The following is a 17,731-nucleotide window of genomic DNA, read 5'->3' on the forward strand; positions in this document are numbered from 1 at the left end:
GGTTCAAATTCTGTTGGACAGTCTATTTCTTCAGCAAGCTCGAGAGAATCTACCAGTGTTCTTTCGAACCCTTCATCACTTCTGAATTCCTCCAGAATATTTTTAGTTTGCTGCAGTTTTTGAGTAGCAGAATGTATGTTCAAGTTCTTTTCCTGAAGCTGCTACTTGTGAGGTTAATCTTGAAAAGGATATTACCACAAAGTGAGTGAAGTCACAAATTTGAATTTCGAAAGGCCATTTGTAAGAGCTTCTGCATCTGAACATGCCATATTGCCAGATGATCCAGTAAAGGTAGTATCATCAGAAATTTCAATTAGGGCATCATAAATGTTTCCAAATTCATAGCGAAGAGGCTTCAAAGCAGCAATGCGACTCTCCCATCTTGTCTGATTAAGTGGTTTCACAGTTAGAGAATTCACATGGCGAGTCAGAATCTCCCAACGGCATGTTGAGCTTGAGAAAAACACATAAACACGTTGCACCAGGTCAAAGAAACTGCTTGCCTCCAAACAGCATCTAGTAGCATCACTGACAACCAAATTCAGTGAATGCACACTGCAAGGAACAAAAAAGGCCCTAGGGTTGATTTCCATCCTCCTCCTTTGCACACCATTGTCTTTACCCTTCATATTACTCCCATTATCATAGCCTTGGCCACGTAAGTTTTCAACAGATAATGACATTGTTTTGAGCTCTTGTAGAATAGTTTCAGCCATAAATGCTCCAGTAGTTTCCTTCAGTGGTACGAAACCCAAAAAATGTTCCTTTATGAGCACTTCAACATTATCTTCATTTACAGACTTTTCCATATCCACAAAACGAATGATCATCGTCATTTGTTCCATATGACTCACATCTGGTGTACAGTCCAGTATTATTGAAAAGTATTTTGCAGAATGGGCAGCTTCTATAATTTTCTTTTTAATGGCATTTGCTAGGATTTGAATCAGTTCATTCTGCATATTTTTTCCAAAGTAATGAACCTATGTTTCATGATCAGTTATTTTACGCAGATGCTCCTTCATGACTGGATCAAACAAAGCTAGGTATTCAACACATTTTAAAAAGTTTCCATTACCTGGCGTGTATAATGTTTCATTTCTACCGTGGCTGCAGAATGCTAAATTTTGCCCACCAAGAACTCTCACTAAAGCAATCAGACACTCTAATATTTGTTGCCAATATTCTTCTTTTTCCTTGATCACACGTAAATTTTCTTCATCAATAGTTTTTCCTTTTTTCAATTGTAATTCAAGTTCTTTCCAATTTTGAAAACATTCTAAATGTTTTGTACTTTTTTCATGTGAAGAGAGAATTGAAGATATGTTTTTTCCAGTCCTTCGAACCATTTTCAGTAAGTAATGTACCAATTGCTTGATTTCTAAACAACTTGCAGCAAAAGCAAAACACAGAGTCCTTCAACACTGAATAATGTAACCAGTTTTGATGAATTTCTTCCCCATTAATGAGTTTCCTCTTGTAATGCTGAGCAGAGAATTTTCTTTTATTTCCATCCTTAAGGAAGGGAAATTCATGAACTTGTTCGTGTCCATGTTCCACAAGAATTTGGATTTATAATGCTGAAAGATGTTATTCTTTATTCTTTGGCAACAAGAAACACAATTTTCCACAGTATTCGCTTGATTCTTAACCATCTACCTGCGACATGTGTTAAAATGACCATTTGACATGTATCAACTCGCAATATCTCTGCTCTACAGGAATTTCTGCTTTACATGTGTCATAAATATAAAGGGAGGGGTAAACACCTTTAAAATCCCTCCTGGCCAGAGGAAAAGCCCTTTCACCCGTAAAGGGTTAAGAAGTTAGGATAACCTCGCTGGCACCTGACCAAAACGACCAATGAGGAGACAAGATACTTTAAAAGCTGGAGGGGGGGGGGAAACAAAGGGTCTAGGTCTGTCTGTGTGATGCTTTTGACAGGGACAGAACAGGAATGTAGTCTTAGAACTTAGTAAGTAATCTAGCTAGATATGCATTAGATTATGATTTCTTTAAATGGCTGAGAAAATAAGCTGTGCTGAATGGAATGGATATTCCTGTCTTTGTGTCTTTTTGTAACTTAAGGTTTTGCCTAGAGGGATTCTCTATGTTTTGAATCTAATTACCCTGTAAGGTATTTACCATCCTGATTTTACAGAGGTGATTCTTTTTACTTTTGCTTCTGTTAAAATTCTTCTTGTAAGAAACTGAATGCTTTTTTCATTGTTCTTAAGATCCAAGGGTTTGGGTCTGTGGTCACCTATGCAAATTGGTGAGGATTTTTATCAAACCTTCCCCAGGAAGGGGGGTGCAAGGTTTTGGTGAGGATTTTGGTGGGAAAGATGTTTCCAAACGACTCTTTCCCAATAATAAACCCAGTTAGACGTTTGGTGGTGACAGCGAAAGTCCAAGGGCAAAAGGTAAAATACTTTGTACCTTGGGGAAGTTTTAACCTAAGCTGGTAAAAGTAAGCTTAGGAGGTTTTCATGCAGGTCCCCACATCTGTACCCTAGAGTTCAGAGTGGGGAAGGAACCTTGACAACATGTATATTCGAGTTAGGTGTCACTAGCATTGCAGCTCTTGCCACTGGCGGATGTGTTTCATTGTGGCTGAGTTATTGCTTATCAGAATTGCAGAGTGGGTTATCTTGACCCTGTGTTGCAAATTGACAAAAAAATTCGCTAAAATATTATTTATTTTTGCAGTAAATAAAAGATTTGACATATTAATAAATTCTCAGAAATGCAGGGAAATGATTTATAATTCATATTCCCTCCATACATGCACGGGAATTGAAATAATGACATCTTCGTTATTTTATTTGTATTTTTTTCATCTTTTTCATTTTTTTTCCATTTTATTATTTTTTTATTTGATTTTTTTTTCCTTGAATTTGGAGCCCCATTTAACTTGGCACCCTAGGTGACCACATAGTTTGCCTATATGGATGGGCCACCCCTGGGAGACAGGTATGTGTTACCTCCTGCCTTGGAACATGCACTAGGTCTGTCACCTGCCTTAACACCAAGAACTCAAAAGTATAATTGTCAGTCTAGATCCGTAATGTCTTACATATTAGCTGTACATATATCTCACAGTAATTATGTTGACTAGTGGGTACAGCTTTTGGTGAACTATTTATACGTATATCCAAACCAAGGCTCCCTGTAATCCCTGTGCACCCCCAGTGCTCTCTGTCAGTTGTTACCAAAGGGTCCCTGGGTCACACATGGTGACTTCTCTCTGTCCCAGCCCAGGCTGTCCAGGTCCCAGGCACCCAGGCTACCTAGCTGCTTTTGGGGGGTTCCCAGTGGGCAGTGAGCTCTGCAGTCAGAGCTGTGACCTCCCCATTCACCTCAATGGGGCGTGAACACCACACCATATTCAGGCCTGTCTGCAAAGGCCTATACTTCAAGAATTTTGGTGTATTTTTATCACTTAGCTAGTTATAGAGGTATAAAAGAAAGAATCAAAATCACTGTCTGCTGGTGTAAGGGCCTTCTCTTACTGTGACAGTCTGAGGCCCTGTTCTTAGGCTAAGGCCTTTGGCTAAACAGCAGAAGCAGCCATAAACTGGGAAGCGAACGGTCACATCCTCACCAGTCACACTGAAATAAGATGCTACTGGGCTGTTAGGAATACAGTCCTGTCCTGATAATGCCTATCACCTCCAGAGAAAGGGAAGAGCCTAGAAGATGTAAAAGGAAACTTAGTTTGATAGCATCCTGTCTGGCAAGAACTCACTTATCAATAGCTGGAATGTGAAATCCTCATTTCTGTGTTTGTTCTATCACTGTAGTCCCCATTTCCCTATTGTTTGTCTGTATAATCTCTGTCTGGTTCTGTGATTGTTTCTGTCTGCTGCATAATTAATTTTGCTGGGTGCAAACTAATTAAGGTGGTGGGATATAATTGGTTAGATAATGCATCCGATGAAATGAGCTGTAGCTCATGAAGGCTTATGCTCAAATAAATTTGTTAGTCTCTAAGGTGCCACAAGTACTCCTTTTCTTTTTGCGGATACAGACTAACACAGCTGCTACTCTGAAACATGTTACAATATGTTAGGATTGGTTAGTTAAATTTCAGTAACATGACAGGTTAAGGTATAGCTAAGCAGAACTCAAGTTTTACTATATAGTCTGCAGTCAATCAGGAAGTAAGGGGGGGTAATGGGAACAGGGAATGGGGGTGGGGGAATTGGAATTATGTTTTGCTAAGGAGGGAATGGAACAGGGAATGGGAACAGGGACACAGGCAAGGCTCTGTGGTGTCAGAGCTGGGAAGGGGGACACTAAGGAAGGAAATTGGAATCATTGCTTGCTGGAAGTTCACCCCAATAAACATCGAATTGTTTGCACCTTTGGACCTCAGGTATTGTTGCTCTCTGTTCATGTGAGAAGGACCAGGGAAGTGAGTGGGTGAAAGAATAAGCCCTCTAATACTGCCTGAGTCAGCAATGTCAGCAGATTCGGGTGGCTGAGCCTGTCTGGTTTGTTAACCTCATGGAGATGCGGCTGGTGGGTCTCAGGAGGTTTTAGCCTCACTAACACAATGTCTACACATGCACTGTGTGAACTTCAGCAGGTCGACCATGGCTTGATGCCATTTGGCAGGGGGGCGGGTTTGACTGCATTGCTATATTGGGGCACTTATGTCAGCCCGATACAAATTTGAGTGTAGACACATGTACACAAAGGTGGATGCAGGGCAACTTATGGTGACCTAACTTTGTCATGTAGATGAGGCCTCAGAATATGGAACCAAATTCAGCCCAATGCCTCCTCGGGCAGTGCCCTGGTGGGAGGGGGAATCTCCTGGAGTGCCCACAGTGCTGTGCAGGGTTGTGGGTACAGAGGGAACCAGAACAGTGACAATGGTGGTGGTGGAGAAGGGTAAAATTGCAGATTCCCCACCCCAGGGGTTAGGGGAGAGCCCCTGCAAGCAGCCAGCATGTGCATTGCAGATTTAACTTTGACCCTGAGATGCTCACACACGCTTGGAGGTGTCTGGCTTCCCCATAAAGACTTAAAAGCCAAACAGCTAAGCCCCCCGCCCCCAGATTCACAGTTGGGGAGGCAATGCCTGAAATGGCACCCTCCTGGGCTTGGCCTGAATCTCCATGAACCAGGCCAGCTCCCCATTGTAGACCTCCACCCTCTGGGGCCAGACCAGTTATCTTCCCAGGGCCATGCAATATGATGTTGCGCTAGGACTCTGCAACAGCCCCCTCAGCCCGCTGTGAACCAGGCTGCTGGCTGCTAGCATTGGCTGTGTGTCTCCCTCGCTGCAGTGGAGACTGACCCCAGCCCTGCCCCAAGATTGCTAAATGAGTGCCATCACTACACGGAGATCTGGCAAGTTCTTGGGGCTCCCTGCATCCCTGACGCACATCTGGCTTTGCAGGGGAGCCCGATTGGAGAGCTGGTGTGTGCCACTGAGGGCATCAGGCCATGCTGGAAGGAAGGCGGCGAACAGGAGAGTTCATTCATTCATTGTTCAAAACCAAAAGGCTAATTTCTTTTTCGAAAACTGCCATAGAAAAACTTTTAAAAACTGCTGGAAATACCTAACTGGGGATTTTTAAAAAGCCTTTGAAGGACTAAGTGTTTTTGTTTTAAAAAATTCTACCAGCTCCAAGCATCAGCCATGTTATATTCCTGCTGTCACCATTCGAGGAAATGTTTGTCCTGGCTTTAGAGAGACACGGGGAGGGGAGGGGGGTAATATACCCCCAATTGGGGATATTGCAGATTATGTACTCCTTATGCCATCTGATCCTAAACTTCGCACCCCTTGATAATCTGTACGTTATTCCCTGATAACCAGAAACTTTTATGCTTAAACTCTGTACCATTTTCTTTTTATTTTAATGTAACCCTTCTGCCAGGCCAAGTTGATAGCAGCAAGGGCCGGGTACAGTACACAGGGGTTCCCTCTCATCAAAGCAAATGCAAAACTGGCTCGAGCCCCCATCCAGTGACCTGGGAAAAATCTTACACACCCCCTGGGCGCCGCAAAGAGGCAATACTTCCCCTCTCGCAAGCACAGAGTCTCAGTGTAGCAGAAAATCTTTAATAACATGAGGTAAACGACATCAACATTAAATTGGGGAAACACCACAACTAGTGTTCATTAACCAAACCATGAGCAAAGACCCACCCCAGCAAATTGGGCCACATCCTTTCCCTCGGGTTCTTGAGTCCCAGAACCCAAACGTCTCTTGAGTCCAGCAATCCACAAATCACCCAAAGTTCAAAAAGTCCAGCCCCAGAGTTCAAAAGTTCATCTGCAGAGTGTTACTCCCCAGTCTGGCTAAAATGTGCCTGTGGGGGGTGGGGAAGAGGTAAGGGGTGCCTTACGTATCCTGAAGCTGACTGCCCCACAGGGCTCTGCTCTACTCCGCTGTCTCACGACCGGCTCCGCTCTGCACAGCTCACCATCTCACAAACACTCCGCCAGCCTATCCACAAACAGCACCACTGCACTCTAGTTCTTCCAGCTCCCCACTATTTGACACAGTGATTCCAGCACTCAGTGATTTCAGCTCATAGTAGTGGGAGCCTTAGTGCTGGTGTACTATAAGGCCAAAGTGAATTCAACACAGTATCTGTAGCAAGACTCTTAATAGACCCCAAATTAGCTCTGACATTCTACAGTGGAGAGAGACAGAGGTGCAATTGGTGTTTCAGGCCCACATCACCAGGTACAAATACCTGTCTCAAGCCTCTCCCAATTCACAGAGTTTTGGAACCCATGTCCCTTGCCTAGCGAGTGCTACTTAGTTGATGGTGAGTCCCTCCATCATAACAAAAGGCCAAGTACAGTTCCAACCACAGTTCCCATAATCAGGGTAATAACAATTTATTCTTCCCGCCCCAATAACAGAGACACTGGGGATCCCACAACAGCCAAAGTGACCATTTGGGCAGTTATGGCCTCATTCTAGGCGGGGTGGGTGTGCCTATGCAAATGAGATCAGCCCCTGAAGTTCTTTTCCACAACTTGCCACACCTCACCACCAGATGTCAGGGTGGAATTCATCCTGACTCTGCTTACATTAACATCATCTTAATAAAATTCTTAAATCTGTTATTGGCCCAACTTCTGCTGGGGAGAGAGACAAGCTTTTGAGCATACACAGAGCTTTTCATCAGGACCTGACGAAGAGCTCTGTGCAGCCTGGAGGCTTGTCTCTCACACCAACAGAAGTTGGGCCAATAACAGATACTACCTCACCCTCCTTGCCTCTAATATCCTGGGTCTCACACAGCTACAACTACACTGCATATGTCTGCTGGCTGTATTCACACAGACAGAAGGGTTATGAACTTTTCCACACCTTAGGTAAGCTTTGTCCAGCAGCAGCCAGCCCCCTAGCTGGCAAAGCCGAGCCTCAATGTCATCCAGATTAGGTCCCCCAGAAACCTGACTGTCCTCCAGTTCCGCTCATAGAATCATAGAATATCAGGGTTGGAAGGGACCCCAGAAGGTCATCTAGTCCAACCCCCTGCTCGAAGCAGGACCAATTCCCAGTTAAATCATCCCAGCCAGGGCTTTGTCAAGCCTGACCTTAAAAACCTCTAAGGAAGGAGATTCTACCACCTCCCTAGGTAACGCATTCCAGTGTTTCACCACCCTCTTAGTGAAAAAGTTTTTCCTAATATCCAATCTAAACCTCCCCCACTGCAACTTGAGACCATTATTCCTCGTTCTGTCATCTGCTACCATTGAGAACAGTCTAGAGCCATCCTCTTTGGAACCCCCTTTCAGGTAGTTGAAAGCAGCTATCAAATCCCCCCTCATTCTTCTCTTCTGCAGGCTAAACAATCTTAGCTCCCTCAGCCTCTCCTCATAAGTCATGTGTTCCAGACCCCTAATCATTTTTGTTGCCCTTCGCTGGACTCTCTCCAATTTATCCACATCCTTCTTGAAGTGTGGGGCCCAAAACTGGACACAGTACTCCAGATGAGGCCTCACCAATGTCGAATAGAGGGGAACGATCACGTCCCTCGATCTGCTCGCTATGCCCCTACTTATACATCCCAAAATGCCATTGGCCTTCTTGGCAACAAGGGCACACTGCTGACTCATATCCAGCTTCTCGTCCACTGTCACCCCTAGGTCCTTTTCCGCAGAACTGCTGCCTAGCCATTCGGTCCCTAGTCTGTAGCTGTGCAGACTACTGCACCCTCCAGCAGAGTACTCTGTCAAATAGGATTCACCAACTCTCTCCCAGAATGGAGCCCCTTTTCCCAGTCAGCAGGGGCTGACTGCCACACACCCACTCATGGCCTCAGGGAAGCTCTGCAAGCAGCCCCTTGCCTCAGTTTCCCCCTTCAAGGAGCTTCTTCAATGATTCACACAGGCTGTTGTCCATTAACAGCCGGTGTCAAATTCTGGTTTTATTAAAATAACAAACTGGCAAGATAACATTCTCAAGCTCCTCCCAAGCCCATCCATTTATCCTTCTATCAGGTCATGCTCAGGCCTTTTCTACCTGAAGTCCCAGGTCTCCCTGCTGGAGCAGATTCACCCCCAACTGCCTCTTTGTTACACTCTGTTCTCCCTGAGACTGTGCTCTCCCTGCAGCTTCCTGCTGCTCTTGATGGAGGAATAAGTTGATTCCTGCTCAGCTGTGCCTTCTTAGTAACCAGGGTCGGCTGGGCCCAGGCAAACCTTTAAAGGGGCAAGTCAGTCTGCTATACACTGTTGGTGGTAGGGAACCACCATCCCTGTCATGCAGGCCAGCAGAGTGTGTGTTGTTTCGACATGGCTGGTGGCCCCATCCTGGCATGTCTCAATCTGCTTCCTGCATCACTTCTCTATGGTCAACCCAGCTCTCCTCCATTCCTCCATCACAGCTAAACCTCTCATCCAGGCCTTCATCTCACATCTTAATCACTGAGCATCCTCCTCCCTTGCTGGGACCGATCCCATCTTCTTACCCCACCTACATCTGTCCAGAACGCTGCTGCTGCAAAGATCATTTTCCTGTGACCCCATCACCCCTCTCTCCAAGCTCCTGGCTGTCTCCCCTTCTCCACTGCGTCACACACAATCCACTCATTGCAAGGCTCTTCCGTGGCTGATGTATCACCCTCCCACACTATTGCAATGTCAAGCCCAGCATCTGATCTGCCAGTAACACCAGCCTTCCTCACCCACGTATTCTATTGTCTGACCCCACTGGCACCTCCCTGCTTCCTGCCATGTCACCCCAGTATGGGGAGCAGCTCCCCTAACATCTGCTAAAAGTCACCTCAGCAGGGGTGCTAACAATGGCTAGTAGTTGCTGTTTATCACACTGATCAGAATGGGCTTATTGTTCCCTTGTGCTCCTCCATTGTCTGTCTGTATTATTCTGTTGTGTCTAGTCTTTTAGTTAGATTGGGTAAGTTCTTTGGGGCAGACACAATCTTTTTGTGTGTGTGGCTCTGAGCACACCGGGGCCTCCAGGTGCTCTCACACCAATAATATCAATAAAAATAATGAGACTTCTGGAGACTGTGGGTGGGACTGAGATTCTGAGGGACTTGGGATTGTCTCAGAGGGTCCCCAAAATAAATGCAGCATCGCCAACTCTCATGGTTTTGCCATGAGTCTCGTGATAATTATTGTTTTCCTTAAAGCCCAGTTCCTGGAGTGAGGTGATAATGATTTCAGCATTCATTCTTAAAGAAAAAGTAAGTTTCTAGCCCTCCCGGCTGTGGAGGAAGCTTCAAAATGTCACCCCAGCACACCCTAAAGGCTCAGAAAACAGAAGGCAAATAAAAAGAAGCCCAAAGCTGTTATTGTTAGCAAATCTCATGGTTTTTGGTGTTCCTGACTCATGATTTTTGAACATCTGGAGCTGGAAATAGGGTAAATAGCTCCAGCATGGCTAGTGGGCACCTGGCCAAGGGGCTGCCCGGAGCCCTGGCTGACAGCAGGGGCAGGTTTCTCTGTGGTCTCGGTCTGGAGGTTTCTCTCTGCTCAGAAAGGAGGGAAGGATCCGGGCCGATACCCCAGCCCCCTTTCTGTCCCAAGAGGAGCACGGGCCGAGGGTTGGGGAGGAGAGTCCATCAGCTGTGACCACCAGAGGGCCCTGGCCATGGACACAGGCGGGCGGCCAGTCTCTCCATGACCTGCTGATCTGCCTCTTCTTTTTCCGGATATTGAGGGCTGAGCTTCCTGGGTCAGAGACGTTGCAGAATCGGTAACAAACAGCTGCTGCTCCTAAGTGGGGTGTGTGCGGTGAGAGTCCTTCCCTAAGGTCTCTCTGGGCCCAGCCGGGGGGACTTTCTCCGGGGGCTGGAACCAGCCCCGGGCTCTGCCGCCACCAGCCCCTGAGCCGGAGCCTGCAGGTGAGGGGAGAGACCCGGGGAAAGGGGCGGGGCCGGGGAGGAAAGTGACTCTGCACCAACGGCCCCTCCTCGCCCCAGCTCTGCTCCCGGGGGGGCGGGGGTCTGCGAGTCCCAGAGCTGCTGCTGCTCCCTCTCCCCCGGCTCTGCTCCCCTGAGCGCCTGCAGGAGCCGAGCCAGCGCCGGGAGAGCGACCGCCCCGGCACTGGGTCAGGGACGGAGTCTCCCGGGAAGAGTTTTCAGAACTCAGCGCGTTGGGTTCACAGTGGGAGTCCAGCGGTTTGGAGAATCTGGCTCCAATTGTGGGTGGTCAGCTCTTGGAAATATGGCCCCCCAGTCTCCCTGCCGGAGGGGTGGTTGGGGAGACAGAAACTAAAGCTGGGGACAGGAGTCGGGTTTGCCAAATGTCCAGACAACTTGGGAACATAAGTGCCAAATCCTACATTAGGAAATGACACAGACACTTTCTCACTCACTCTCTCGCTGTTTTTTTCTGGAAGCTGTTAGCATAGACAAAGCTCCAGAAACTCTGAGCATTAGTTAACTCTGGTGTAACCGGGGTGGACTGGAGAAGAAAGGGATGAAATTTTGAAAGGGAGTGAGACTGAAAATCAGCTGTAACTTCGAAGGGATGAGATCTGCTAGGCCCTGACCCATTACCCCTAAGTTTTTGGCTTCTTTGACCTTAGTCTGGCACTATTTTGTGTTCCAGTTTTCAGGCATTATAGAAAATCTCTTTGTAGTCCTGTCCCCAGTTACCCTAGGTCAGTGTTTAAAAGAAAGCCCAGGGAGAACACACGTCATTTATTTTGTATTGGGGTAGCACCTAGAGCCAGACCAGGGACCAACAGTTTTGAGCAAACTTGCAGTAAATGACAGACCCTGTCCCAGCTACATTCAGACCCCTTCATTCCATGCAGGTACAGTACTTTGTGGGCTTTTTAATTTAACCAATACGGATATAACAAGAGCCAGTGCCTGGAATCTGAACCTGAAATGAGGTGCATGTATTTAATAGTGAGGGAAATTAACCCTTGAAACTAGGGATGTGGTGGCTTCTCCATCACATGGCGTCTTTCCTTCAGGACTGGGGGGGGATCTATCGAAAAACTAGAGCTTAGCCAGAAGATACCAGCCTGATGCAGGAATCAGTGGATAGTATTCTCATTGTGCAGGGCACACCAGATGGTTATGACGTTTCCTTCTGGCCTTAAAATCTATGAATTTATTAATCTAATTTGATGATTCAAATGCATTTCTGTGCAGGTGACATCTTTCCAGTTAGATCTTTTTATGGCATATTCAGCAGGTAATTACAGAAACAGAATAAATTACTCAGAATATGCCAGGTATCCAAGGGCGATTATTTTCAACAACTTAAGTGGTCAGAGAGTTCATTATAAAGTTGACGAATACTTCAAGTCACTCTTAGTACTTAGTGCTGGGCCTAAATCACTGGTGCTCGGTGCTCTTTGAGGCATGACTAATTATTTTAAAGAGATACTGGCTCATCAGATCTGAGCACATGAGAGGAGACAAAAATAGCCTGTGGAGTGGGTCTTAGGAAATCTGGGTTCTCTCCTGGCCAAGCGTGTCTGTGGGCACGCCACAGTATTTTCAGCTCCCATTTAGTCACGTACATGAAGTGACCAGTTTATTAAAACTGCTCGTCTCCAGCGCTCCAGTTCACAGCCCCATACTCCAGACTTCAGGGCCAGAAGACCTAGCCAGAGTATGAGGCACTCAGATGCAACAGTGATGGGACCACATCAGCCCCAAGCTGGATAGCTTTGTCCAGAGCGTGACTCAGGTTATGATAACTTATTAGGTTGTTATTTCTTCTTTGTCTTTGCACTTTTGTTCCCTACTGGAATTGTGTCTGATAGCACCAACACCCCAGGTGTGACTCTTGCTATGGTCTTGGTAAACATTTGTCCATGTTTTGGGATGAAACATTCCTCATCTGCACAGTGATGAGAGAGGAATGGGTTACATTTCAAGGAACTTTTTTGGAGTGACTCCTCAGAAATATGTAATGAACCTTCACCCATTGCCCTTCCCATGAACAGGGTTTCAGTTTCCTAAATCTCCGAGGATCCCTTGGATGGAGCAAGAGGAAGAGCCATACATCCTGGATCTCCATGTCTCCTCAGAAGAGGAGATCCCAAGTGATGCTAGCACAGGTGAGAGATTTCCACCACAGCCCTGTGAACTCCCCAGGTTCTATCTCATCTCATCCAGGTCAGGGCTGTCCCCAGCAGGGGTTGGATCCTCATGGCAGACATCGCTTCTCTTAGCTACATAGATTCCAAGGCGAGAAGGGACCACTGTGATCATCTAGTCTGACCTCTTGTATAACACAGGCTAGAGAACTGCCCCCATATAGTTCCTAGAGCAGGTCTATTAGAAAAACATCCAATCCTGATTTAAACATTGTCAGTGCTAGAGAATCCACCACAGCCCTTGGTAAGTTGTTCCAATGGTTAATTACTGTCACCAGTAAAAATGTGTGCTTTATTTCCTGTCTTAATTTGTCTAGCTTCAACATCCAGACACTGGATCGTGTTAGACCTTTCTCTGCTAGACTGAAGAACTCATTATTAAACATTTGCTCCCCATGTAGGTAATTATAGACTTCGATCAAGTCACCCCTTCACCTTCCCTTTGTTAGACTCAAGGAGCTCAGTCTATTTAGCTTGTCATTATAAGTCAGGTTTTCTAATTCTTTATCCCCCATTCTTGTGACTGTTCTCTTACCCCTCTCCTATTTATCTACATCCTTCTTGAATTGAGGGCACCAGAACAGGTCATTCATAAAAATGTTAAATAGTGCAGGCCCAAGAACTGATCCCTGTGGGACCCCACTGGAAACACAGCTGCTTGATGAGGATTCCCTGTTTACAATTACATTTTGAGACCTATCAGTTAGCTAGATTTTTTTAATCAATTTAGTGTGTGTGCCACGTTAATTTTATACTATTCTAGTTTTTTAATCCAAAATGTTGAGTGGTATCAAGTCAAACACCTTACAGAAGTCTAAGTATATTACATCAACACTACTACCATTATCTTTCTTCCCGTCTTCTGGAACTTCCCCAGTGCTCCAAGACTTACTGAAAATCAGCATTCCCATCCACCCAGCTCCCTCCCCTCTGAGTGTTCGGGTGGGATGTGAAGCCAATTGACTCCCTCTTCCCTCACCTTGAGGGAAGGGCGTGGGGGATTTAGTTCCTGGTTTTTCAGTCTCCCCATCAGTTATTTTGATTTGTTTTCCCTACTCCCCTGTTCGTCTTTCTGAGGTTCCTTCCCTCTGGCACAGGGACTGACTCCAGTCTGGATTCTCTCTCTCTGTCCCAGCAGGCAACGGGATGGTGAGTGAGAACGAGGAGGAGAACCTTCAGCAGGAAAGTCCCAAGCCAGTGGAACATCACAGGTTGGTAGCAGGAGGATATGAAGGGAACGTTTCCCAGAGCCCTGATGAGGGAGAGGTCTGTGAGAGTAAGGACAGGTCAGAAGAGCAGCAAGTGGAGAGACTGGCTGTGCCCAATCCCTGGGAGGGGAGCTACCAGGAGCTTGGAGATGCCCAGCAGGCCCTGCAGGTGGGTGGGAAGCAGAACAGCTGTGCCGAATGCGGGAAACACTTTTCCCGGCGCTCGCACCTCGTCATCCATCAGCGCATCCACACAGGCGAGAAGCCCTACCAGTGCTCTGAGTGCGGGCGCCGCTTCAGCCAGAGCTCCACACTGATCAGCCACCAGCGCACCCACACAGGTGAGAAGCCCTACACCTGCCCCGACTGCGGGAGGAGCTTCAGCCAGAGCTCCACGCTGCTGACCCACCATCGGCTGCACACTGGGGAGACGCCCTACAAGTGCCTGGACTGCGGAAGGAGCTTCAGCCAGAACTCCACCTTCATCATCCACCAGCGCACCCACACCGGCGAGAAGCCCTACACCTGCCCCGACTGTGGCAAGAGCTTCAGCGTCAGCTCCTACCTCATCACCCACAACCGCATCCACCGTGGCGAGCGCCCCTACAAGTGCCCAGCCTGTGGGAAGGGCTTCATCGACAGCTCCACCTTCGTGCGGCACCAGCGTACCCACACGGCTGAGAAGCCCTACCGCTGTGTTGACTGCGGCAAGAGCTTCAGCCTCAGCTCATACCTGGTGAAACACCGCACCCTACACACAGGTGAGCGGCCCTACAAGTGCACAGAGTGTGGGAAGCGCTTCGGCGAGAGCTCGGACCTGCTGCGGCACCACCGCACCCACACGGGCGACAGGCCCTTCCAGTGTACCCAGTGTGGGAAGAGCTTCGGGGAGAGCTCCACGCTCACCCGTCACCGGAGGACCCACCAGGGCAAGGATGCACCCATCTACTAGCCACAGTGCTTGGCACGGCCCCAGGGCCATAGCTGCCCCCCTCAGTTTATTGACTGCAGAGGAGGCAGAAAAGAAACCCCCATGAGATCTCATTGCCCGGAGTCACCAGCTCTATTGATATTTGGTGTTTCTCTTATAAAGCCCCAGCTCACAGAGTCCTGTGTTTGTTGCACAAGAATCTCTACTTTCACTTAAAGTTGAGGGGAGGGGGAAGAAAGAAAAAAGTGAGTTTCTAATCCTTATGGTTGTGGAGAAAACCCCAAAAATATTACTCTCGAGGGCTCAGAAACCAGAAGTCAAAGAAAAAAAAAGAACCACAAATGTATTGTTTCAAATCTCCTAAGTTTTTGAGGGGGCAAGGGGCCTGACTTGTAATTTTTGAATGCTTTGGGTTGATGATGCTGCGTTGCAGGGCCAGAGCTGTTTTCTATGCCTTAACTAACTTTCTTGACTAGAACAAACAAAAGTTCTGACCATTATGTTTTCAATTAGTGGACCATATTCACAAGAGTAACTACTGTAACAAAGTTTTAAATGGGAATTTCTTGGGTTTTTTTATTATTATTTTAAGAAAAATAGTATGTAAAGACATACTTCCCCAAGTTACTTGAATCCTACAGGTTCAACTAGAAGAGTTTACAAACCCCATAAACTGTGCTTGTAACTCTAAAGATTCTGCATCGCTAGGAGTGGGGTTTGTGTCATATTGGCATTGGCTTGAAGGGGTTAATAGAACCCTGGTATTACTGTTACAGCATTAAATGGTTAATTGTGGTTTGCTTAAATTGACTGGAGACACCCATTGTAACGACCATCACAAAATGCATTTAATCCTTTTATTAAAGCACACACGAACTATTAGCCATTGGATGAACAATGTAATGAGGCCTGTGGTGGATCAGCTGGAGTCTTTATATCGAGATCAGGTGTCTCTTCCTAAAAGATATCTGGCTCAATCAGAAGGTATTGGTTGGATGCAGGAATTGTTGGGTTAGACTCTGCAGTTTGTGTTATGCCAGAAGTCAGACTTGATGATCAGAATTGCCCCTTATGACCTTAAACTCTGATCTGTAAAAAGGAAGAGCTGGATGAGATTTTCAAAGCCACACAGAGTATTTGGATGCCCCAGTCCCATTTAATTTAATAGGAGTTGGGCCTCCAGAACCTTTAGGCAGTTTTGAAAATCTTGACCTTAAAGCATTTGACATGTAAAAGGTGAGGTAAAACCTCATATGGGCAGTTTCCCTCATTCCCAATCCCCTAGACTGAGTGGACTCTTCTATAGAACAAACTTTTAGTACTAGTATTATGGCCCAAAGTCAGTTGTAGCCTCTGAGTAGCTGTTGACACAAACTGATACTGTTTCCTCTTATGACAAAACAAATGCACACACAGTTGGGAGAGAGAAAAATAGCAGATGATAGCAAAATGCAGCTTCTTTCTCTCTGCTTGTGATTGAGTGGCTGTAGAATCACGGGCACGGCGGCGCAGCACACAACTTCCTGGAAAGCTGACTGTATTTTCAAAATAAAAAAGTCTGGGCAGTGGTGGCAACATGTTTGAGGCTTGTAAAATACTCGTTCAAAAGTGCACTATTTTTGCCCCTCAATGTGGCACTGGTGTTGCAACTGCTGCCTTCTGGTTGAACAGTGGTTTGAGCATATTTCCCAGAGGAATACTGCAGCATCTGTGTGAGTTTAATATGAAGTCCTGAACTAGCATCATGAACATTCGCACTGACCAGAAGAGCATATCTGATATCATCTTATTAGCTTTTCTCTTCATTTCAACACTGTTCATCACCTAGAGCATTTGGTCCACTGGCTGTTTGCCTCAGTAAACACAGAGCGATCTCTGCTTCATGCAGTGATACAGCTTCAACATGTGTGAAAACCTAGAACTGCCCCAATACATCCAACATTCTCCACCATTAGCCACTGCGACCTGGCAGACTTCCCATAATTGGGTAAAAGCATCATGGCTGTTTCTTCTCTCACTCACTGGAGCAGCTCCACTGACTCCCGCCAGGTTACTCCCGATTTATGCTGGCATGAGTGAGAGGGAAATTGCCCTGGTGACTCCAGTGGGGTTATACCTGATTTACATCACAGTGAGTGAGATGGGAACCAGCCCTGGTGACTCCCAGTGAGGTTACACCCAATTTATACCCTGGTCAGTGACAGGAACCAGCCCCATTGACTCCCAGTGGGTTCACACCTGATTTATACCAGGGTGAGTGGGAGGGGAGTTGGTCCCATTGTGTAGAGCTTGCCTTCCTGGTCTGGCAGTGCTGGGAGGGTGGAGTTGTCCTGGCTACTATGTGAGCCGGACTCTCGTTAGGCAGACGGTCAGAGGAGGAAGTTAGGGAAGAGGCAAGAAATCACAGGGAGGAAACTGGCACAGTATGGAGGCAGTGACAGAGAGCGGGAACCTCCAGCTGCAGGATGCTCGGGAGTTAGCTGAAGCCAGCGGAGGTGGGGATGTTGTCTGGTTCTCACTCAAGGATGAGAACAATAGGACAATGTAACAGAGGCTTCAGGAGGTCGTGGAAGCACTTTAGTGCAGGTTTTCAAAGGAGGCTGGGTAGCCACCTGCTCTGGATGGTTAAGGCTTGGTTTACAGAGTCAGGTCAACCTAATTATGTCTGTGTCTCCACTAGAATGCGGCTTCTGCCAAAGTCAGTGGCCTGCTCCACCAACATGACAACTCCATCTCCACAAGAGGTGTAGCACTTATGTTGGTGTACTTAGGGTGATGCAGTGTCCGTGTAACACTGCGTTACTTACATTGGCTGTTGGCTGTCATTCTGTCATCAGTGGGGGCTCACAGCTGGAGCCGTGAATGTCAGTTTCACTGCTGGTAGCCTCCCCGCTGTGGAACTGAGCCCAGAGTGGGGCAGACAGCTGCCCTGCCCCCAAGCTATCAGCCCAGCACAGGGCTCACAGCTGGAGCCCCACCAATTTTAACTAGTTAAAATATATTTTCCTGTTTCAATGAAAACA

At 46.9% G+C, this 17,731-nt stretch overlaps 1 protein-coding gene across 1 annotated transcript in view; it reads left to right on the forward strand.

Moving 5' to 3' along the window:
- Nucleotides 1–16,305, forward strand: part of LOC125621504 (uncharacterized) — a 39,244-nt gene extending 22,939 nt beyond the window's left edge. Inside the window, exons 4-6 of the mRNA XM_075119714.1 lie at nucleotides 10,248–10,350; nucleotides 12,417–12,530; nucleotides 13,705–16,305. Coding sequence (XP_074975815.1) covers nucleotides 10,248–10,350; nucleotides 12,417–12,530; nucleotides 13,705–14,729 — 1,242 coding nt within the window. The 3' untranslated portion in view covers nucleotides 14,730–16,305. The remainder of the gene's footprint in view (nucleotides 1–10,247; nucleotides 10,351–12,416; nucleotides 12,531–13,704) is intronic.
- Nucleotides 16,306–17,731: the final 1,426 nt, after the last annotated feature.

This window comes from Caretta caretta, chromosome 14 (genome assembly GCF_965140235.1).
Source record: "Caretta caretta isolate rCarCar2 chromosome 14, rCarCar1.hap1, whole genome shotgun sequence".
Taxonomy (NCBI): domain Eukaryota; kingdom Metazoa; phylum Chordata; order Testudines; family Cheloniidae; genus Caretta; species Caretta caretta.